This window comes from Populus alba, chromosome 11, assembly GCF_005239225.2.
Source record: "Populus alba chromosome 11, ASM523922v2, whole genome shotgun sequence".
Lineage (NCBI taxonomy): Eukaryota > Viridiplantae > Streptophyta > Magnoliopsida > Malpighiales > Salicaceae > Populus > Populus alba.
In genome coordinates, this window is record NC_133294.1 from 14155764 (window position 1) to 14163547 (window position 7784).

At 36.0% G+C, this 7784-nt stretch overlaps 1 protein-coding gene and 1 long non-coding RNA gene across 3 annotated transcripts; one reads left to right on the plus strand and one right to left on the minus strand.

Annotated features, from left to right (window-relative positions):
* Positions 1–4429, minus strand: LOC118038335 (glycolate oxidase 1). The gene is made up of 12 exons (XM_035044655.2): positions 4264–4429; positions 3337–3511; positions 3060–3184; positions 2877–2923; positions 2250–2327; positions 2004–2128; positions 1832–1898; positions 1648–1710; positions 1257–1326; positions 1055–1155; positions 847–951; positions 1–433 (listed from the first exon to the last, which is right to left on the minus strand). The coding sequence occupies exons 2-12, from the start codon at positions 3471–3473 to the stop codon at positions 242–244; spliced, it is 1110 nt and encodes a 369-aa protein (XP_034900546.1). The 5' UTR covers positions 3474–3511; positions 4264–4429; the 3' UTR covers positions 1–241.
* A 1803-nt stretch (positions 4430–6232) lies between these two features.
* Positions 6233–7259, plus strand: LOC118038336 (uncharacterized). Of its 2 annotated transcripts, none has more exons than XR_004685747.2 (2): positions 6233–6516; positions 7066–7259. It is a non-coding gene; the product is annotated as an uncharacterized lncRNA (long non-coding RNA). The 2 variants fall into 2 exon arrangements; XR_004685748.2 differs by lacking the exon at positions 7066–7259 and adding an exon at positions 6581–6900.
* The last annotated feature ends 525 nt before the right edge of the window (positions 7260–7784 follow it).

Here is a 7784-nt window from a genome sequence, read left to right on the forward strand (position 1 = left end):
AACACTTTATGGAGAAAACTATAGTATATGATAATTTTGTTTAAACAAAGAATATACAGCGAAGGCAGCAGTAGCCATAAGATTGTAACCATCCATCATCCATAAAAAATAAAAGCTTAAAATTTCCAAAAGATTTGCAGACCCATCAATAGTGAAACGACAGCTTTACATAACAAGGCAGCTCTCAAGTGCCCAGAGTAAATTATTGCGCATGGGGCTGCTGGACACCCAGGGATTGTTTCTATAACTTTGGAGCTAGGAGAGCACGAGGATGGTCCCAATCGGTTACAATGTGGTTGCGGGTGATTTCCTTGAGGGAGCGGCAGCCACTTAATGCCATAGTAAGTTCAAACTCCTCACGCAGCATTTGAAGCACTTTTCTCACACCAGCTTCTCCTTCAGAAGCAAGTGAAAAGACCACTGGTCGGCCAATCTGTCATCGAGACCACCACCGAATAATCCTCAATTCTCAGTTAATTTCTTCAATAGATGTTAAAAATGGAAAAGGTGCATCTTGTTAAACGAATGCTGTCCAAAGTCCAGTGACTTAGAAAAATGAGTTGAATCTACAAATTGATACTGAGCCCCTGTTTGTTTGCAGGGAGATGGAGCCAGAAGGACAGCGTTATGCTTAATAGAGAGAGCCTATCAGGTTAATTACCAGTCAGGCTAGCTATCACCTTCGGAAGGTTGTGAATTAGGCCATGGATTTAGGTGCCTTAATTACCAATAGCCGTGCCTTGTGGTCAATATTAACTCCTAGCATATATGTGGATCATAATTATGCAGCCCTTCTCTTATGATTGCCATACGAAAGCTGTGGTTAAGTCAATGTGTGATACTTACAAAGATGCCAGAGGCTCCAAGTGCCAATGCCTTGAAGACATCGGTTCCACGCCTTACACCACCGTCCAAGAACACCGGAACTCGTCCTTGTGCAGCCTTGACAACCTGACATCATTGATGCAGAAAGGAAATATAATCCCCCTTCTAGAATAATGTAATGATTTTTTAATCGACTTGGCATGTGTCAGTTATGATCATGTTGAAGTACCTCTTCCAGCGCCATAATAGTGGAAGGCACGTAGTCAAGTTGGCGAGCACCGTGATTCGACACTATAATTCCTGCTGCTCCAGCTTGAATTGAAAGCCTTGCTGCAAGACCATGCAAAAAGAAAAGAAAAGAAAATGTTCAAGCATTTGTAAAAATTATACAATGACTATGTCGATATTGCTGCTATTTGTATTGTTCGTACCATCCTCAGCAGTGAGTACACCCTTCACCAGAATTGGCAGTCTGGTGATTGTCTGAAGCCACTGCACATCCTATAAATATTCCAAAAAAACATATATATAAATATATCAGTGGAGCAACTCATCTATACAAAGAATTGGTACATAATCATGCTATATCGATATCACAGGCTACAACTCACAGATTTTGAAAAAAGTCTAGATTCCTTGGTGAAGTAATTTGGATTGCCTAACAATCCTTAACAAGCTTTGGTAATATTTTTTAACTATCAAAGAAAGAACTCGAAAAGAAATTTTATTTAAAATGCTAACATCTTCAAGTCTTAAATGTCCAACCCTATTTATGACATTGATGCAGACTATGAACTGTTAACCATAACAAATCTAGCATACCTTCCAGCTCAGAGTACGATCAATTTGACCAGCAACATATGAAGCAAGTCCAGAGTCATTGGCCTGTACGGCCCAACAAAGCCAATCATGAGTTGTATAAAAGAGAGAGATCAATTATTCAGTATACAATTATTGTTTTGAGAATCATGTAATTATTCAGCAAAAGAAATATATTGGAACTCACCTTGTCCATCTTGCCAAGGTCCAAACCTTCGAAGTTCTTCAATGTCAAAAATGGTGGCAAAGTAAATCTTTAAGAGAACAAATCAGCAGAAACTATATTTAGTCAGAATCAGGATATATCACTCCTTTGCACTAATGGTTTGTTAAGGTCAGTGTTAATTTGAAATCTGCACCTGTTCTTGATGTCAGACTCCCTGCGGCCCAACCTTGGGGTATCAACTGTAAGAGCAATAGCCTTGAAACCAGCCCTCTCAGCTCTTCTGACAAGCTGAGCAACAACATTCCTGTCCTTGTATACCTATGAGAACGAACAGCAAAAGCATTGTGAAGCAAACTGTTGAATCTGCAAGCACACCTGAAAACCAAGACATGTTGATCCAACAAAGAGAAGAACATCAAACATATTATTTCAAGCTTACATAGAGCTGGAAAAAGCGGATGCCAGGTCCAGTGGAAGCGACCTCTTCGACACTGGAAGTAGCCCATGAGGATAATGTCTGAAATAATCAGAACATTTAAAAATTAAGTACAGCAGACATCTATGATTGAGAAGTCGAAGAAGCAAGGACATGTATGAGAAACATGTCAATGCTCAAAATTTGTCTAAAACTTTCCTCAGGAAAAAAAAGTTTTTGAAGAAAAATGAAAAAGCTCGAAGGTATAAAACAACCAGAAGAGATTTCTGAAACAATCTTTGAAAAATGTCATCATAGCACCATGTCAATGTTTGAGGGTATGCACTTCAGTTAAGGGTTTCACATAAAACCATCTGCATTTGACAGTTCAAACAATCGCATATCCCATAATTGTGAGCAAAAAATGAGCATCGGAACAGTCTTCAATTACTTGCAATCAGCAAAATTATCAGGGAAGAATGTGATAGAACATGAACAAACTGGCACATGATGTTAGCTCCTCTATTTTTGGTGTCAACTAGTTGAATTGATGCTCTCTATCCTCAAAAGAGAAACATAAGCAGTGCCTATCAAAGTAGAAATTCAGGCTTTGAATGATTGCAGTACACAGAAGGTGGTGAAAAAACAAACCATGATTGTCCCAGCAGCTGAGGCAGCTCTTGCTGTAGCATACTCCCCTGCATTAAACCAAAATGATTTTATCAAACTACGGACCACGCCCTTCTTTCAACAGATTCAAGGACCAGATCAAACCATTAGCAGAAGAGACCCGTTACCACTGACAGACCAAAACTGAAGCACACTGCTGCATACCTTCAGGGTGAGCCATTTTCTGGAAGGCAGTTGGAGCAATCATAATAGGCATTGATATTTTGAAGCCCAAAACAGTGGTGGCGATGTCTATTTTGCTCACATCAATAAGGATACGGGGTCGAAACCTGTGTATCATTCAAACCAAGGGAAACACATTACTAAACATATCAATGCATAAAAATTACCTCAGCTACGAAGCAAAAAGGATTCCAACGACAATCAAGTTCCACATCCAGCGTTGTCAATAAACTACAAAGATAAAAAGACAAAGGCTCACAGAATTCTTGAGAATGCATTTCTGTTTTCTGCTAGAGTCCACTGGTCCTCTGCCCCTGAAGCATAGTAGTCGAAGGCCATCTTTGGTAGCTTTTGCTTGGCGATGGCCTCGTACTCCGTGACATTGGTTATCTCCATCTTTAAACTCAACGGTTAAATCCCCCCTCTTACACAATCTGTATTTAAGAATCAGGACACTGATCACCGATCAATAAACACAAGAGGTCATATCAAAGTTCAGCGACGGGGACAAAAGCACAAAGTAACACACGAGATGGGGTCTCAACTCTCAACTAGTATGTACTATTATTATTACTCTAGTCATGCTGAAAGAATCTTCCCCAGAGCATCTAAACTCACGGATACAGAGAGAACAAAAACACAGAAAGAAACAAAAAGCAAACTTTTTTATAACAAAGCATGGACTTGAAAAAAAGACTTGCACTGTCCAGGTACAAGGAACCGAAGTGTATCAACCTACAAGTGGAACTCCACATACGAATATACGATAGGTGTAAAAAATATAGATAAAGAGAAAAGAACAGGCTTATCTTTTATCTTTTGTTCTCAAAGTAAATATAAAAAAGGTCTAAAGCATAAACCAAGAAACTTTACCACTTTAATTAAGTATGCAGTGAAAGAAGAAATTGCAGCTCAATTTGCTCAACTTGAAGTTTTAAAACACTCAAAGACAAACCAAAATCTCTAAAATTAACCAGGTAATTATTGATTAGCTTAACAGAATAGGATATAAGTATCCTGTAGCACCATGAAAGGAAATGAAAAATCATAGCTATGCTGGTAAACAGGAGCTCAAAACGAAACAGGGTAAGAGATAAAAAGACCCACAAGAAAGAAATGTGGAAACTTAAAAGGTACTGTAACATAATAAAGCAAGTTAAGAGAAGTGAAAGCGAGAAAAACAGACCTCTGATGAGAAGCAGGAGTGTGCACTAGAGTCGTAGTGCATGCAAGGAGAGGAGTCCTGAGAGATTTGAGTTGGAGAAAGAAAGAGAACGCAGAGAGGAGGTTAATTATATGAAGGCTTTTGCATGGAGACAAAAGTGGTGGGGCTGATAATAGACCATATTTATGTACAGTGGATAGGGATATAGGAGAAGAGGAGAGAAAAGAAGAGGGGGAAATAAGCATGGTGATGGGAGTGGATGAGCATTTGGAGGTGAGAATTTAAGATCAAATCCTATCACTGAGGATTGGATGCTTCTCATCCACATAGCATTCGTGTGTTTCACAGCTTTTTCTCCTTCATTATCTCTTCCATGCGCATAATTTTTTTTTTTTATTAAAGAAATATTGTGGACAATCCAAAAATGATGAATAGGAGCGATCGGAGAATGAAATCACATACAGGGTGGCTCTCCGTTCATCTTATATTCTTATACCGATGACGTACGGGTCGCAATTGGCGGCTTCCTGTGCCCGCCCGAACCAGGGTTCCCATGCCTATCAGTTTATCCTTGACCACGGTGACGTAAGGTCAAGTTGGATAGCTGTTTTTTATTGTTTTTTAAAAAATATATTTTTTTTTATTTTAAAATTATTTTGGTATTTTGAAATTATTTTATTGATGTTAAAAATAAATTTTAAAAAATAAAAAAATATTATTTTTATATATTTTCAAAAAAATATTTAAAAACAATCTCTACTATTGTTTTAAATACCCCTTTATCTTTTATCACAACTTCATTTTCTTTTTAAATAATTGTTAGAATATTATATCCTGAAAAATTAAAGTAAAGAATATAGAATTTTAAATTAGTTATGTATATTTATTTGTTCAGTTATTTATATATAATAAATTATGTCATGACTTGAAATTTTAAATATATTATTAATTTATTATAAAGTATATATGTTGATGTAGTCATAGGTAGAAAAATGAATTAAAAGAAAATAGATTTTGTTGTTTTTTATTTTCTTGAAAAGCTCAAGCATATATATAATTTGAATTCAAGTTTAAAATATTGATATGATCAATGCAAGTTCATCAATGTAGTAGTGATAGCTAGTGTCCATTGTAGCAACAACCGGTGTCCATCAATATAGTAGTTACAAGAGCTAATTGAAACTTTAATCATAAAAGAAGCAATTAAATATCTAATTGAAACTTTAATCATAGAAAAAAACAATTTAAATTCAAACTTTGTAATGGTAATTTTCTTCTTGAATGTCTATGATCTTTTCATGCTTAACATCGCCCTTGCAAACTGGCAAACTAATAGGAATTGGAATCACCATTAGTTTGGACCTTAGAAAAGTAAACCTGGTTGTAATATAGTTTTTGATGAAGACACTTGCTATCTGATCATGTGTTGAAATATGTTGTATAAGGATATCTTTATGAAGAACTTTTTCATGTATAAGTGATAATCCACCTTTATACATTTGGTTATGGCATGAAAAATAAGATTAGAGGTCAAAGATATTGCTCTCATGTTATCACACCATAGTTTAGGAGGTGACGACAATGAAATTCCAAGATCTTCCAATAAAATTCCAAGATCTTGTAGTAAAATTCTAGTATAGTTCAATAGTTGCAACAATTATAGACACAATGCTTTGTTTCTTTGCACTCCATGATATGATATTTCACCTAGGAATACGATATAATCACCCATAGATTTTCTGTCTTTAAGATTCCTAGCCCAATTTGCATCGCAAAAAGCATCTAATGCATGGTTGTTAAAAATGCGTCTTAACTCGTAAAATCGAACGATTTTACGAGTTAAAACACCAAATACGTTTAGAATCAGGGTTAAAACCAGCAAAATTGGGTTGACTCAGTCAAACTCGCATAAAATCGAGTTGACTCGGAAAAAACGTAAAAAACGGACCGTGTTTACGAGTTAGCAAATTTTTTCACTTTCATAATTTCATTCACCAATTAAAAACGATCCCAGTCCCAGAGTCTGTTTCTCTCTGTATCAGCCGACAACAACAGTGCTTTTTTAATTTGTTGGAGCTGCCGACAACAACCATGGTCTCCACTCTCCAGCAGAGGATGTAAGGGGAAGTCTGTTTCTCCCCTTTCCAACAGAGGATGTATTTTTTTCTGAGTTAAAGACTTCCTTTCTCCCCTTTCCGGCTTTCCCCAGGCTCCAGCAAATTAAAAAAGCACTCCCCCAGTCCCCCGATCCGGAGCGTCTCGCCAAGGACGAAGGTAAGAATTCATGACCAAAATTTTAAATAAATTGTTTAAACTTTAAAGTTTACTTCCTCCGCAGAAATAGTTGAGAATCACCGACGACGGAGATCTAGATTCTAGTCTCTTTGATATTACCACTGATATAATATTCGCCGACGACGGAGGTCCTGAACTTAGTATTTATTTGCTTAGAGTTTAATTAGGCTCTGATGGGTCTGTAAATTGTTGGAGAGTTTATCAGAGATTTTTCATATATTATGCTCCTCTCCCACTGCTCATCCTCCTGTTGATTGGATAGAATAGGCAACTAATCTGACTCTTATAATTTTCTGTGAACTGGAATTACAACAAAAGATTTAATTTGTCTGACATGGAAGTTCTTTTCCTAAGATTTTTCCATCAAGGTTTAGTATTGAATTTGATTTGATAGTGTGATTATGCAACTCAATTTTGTTTTATTTGTATTTTCTTGCATTGTCCTTTCCTTTATACTTCTAATTTTCTCATAAATATTTGAACTCAAACAGAGTAGTTAATGCGTGATATAAATGTTTCTAACAACAGCGATGACCTTTTGAAGTGTTGTTTCCGATGAATTCAAATTCATATTTAGGCCGTCCACTTCATGCAGTTGGGATATTTGTATTGTGTATTTTATTTTTATTTGAATTATGTATTTTAAAATGTTTGGATATTTGTATTGTTTATTTTACTTGTATTGTATTTGAATTATGTATTTTAAGATGTTTGACTGTTTATTTTGCGATTTTACGATTTTACGATTTTAGTTAAAATATTTTACTTGCGATTTTATGATTTTTAGTTAAAAAATTATACTTCCGATTTTAAGATTTTACGATTCGAGTTCACGAGTCGAGTTTATATTGTATGTTCCGTGTCGTGTCAAAAAAGCGTTTTTGACAACCTTGATCTAATGTAGCATTGGACTAAGTATAGTGAATATCATAATCAATTGTTCCTTTCAAGTAATAGAGAACCCTTTTGTAGATTTACAATGTGGTTCTTGTGAAGCATGCATGAATTGACATAATTGGTTGACTGCAAAACTAATGTCAGGTCTTGTTAAAGTGCAATACTGAAGGGCACTGGCAACCTATCAATTTTCAGTTGGATTATTTAACAATTTTCCTTCATGAGTTGAAAGTTTGGATCTTGGAATTGTTAGGGTAGACAAAGGTTGAGCTCCAATCATTTGCGTCTTGTCTAGAAGGTCAAAAATATACTTTGATTGTTTGAGATGAAGTCCCTTTTTATTTTGCAAG

Excerpts from the sequence above, each read along its gene's own strand:
- LOC118038335 (XM_035044655.2), bottom strand. The coding sequence starts at position 3,473 with ATGGAGATAACCAATGTCACGGAGTACGAGGCCATCGCCAAGCAAAAG. Across the intron at positions 1,899-2,003 it reads GAGTCTGACATCAAGAACAG|ATTTACTTTGCCACCATTTT; the intron begins GTGCAGATTTCA and ends GTTCTCTTAAAG. Across the intron at positions 1,327-1,647 it reads ATCGTACTCTGAGCTGGAAG|GATGTGCAGTGGCTTCAGAC; the intron begins GTATGCTAGATT and ends GAATATTTATAG.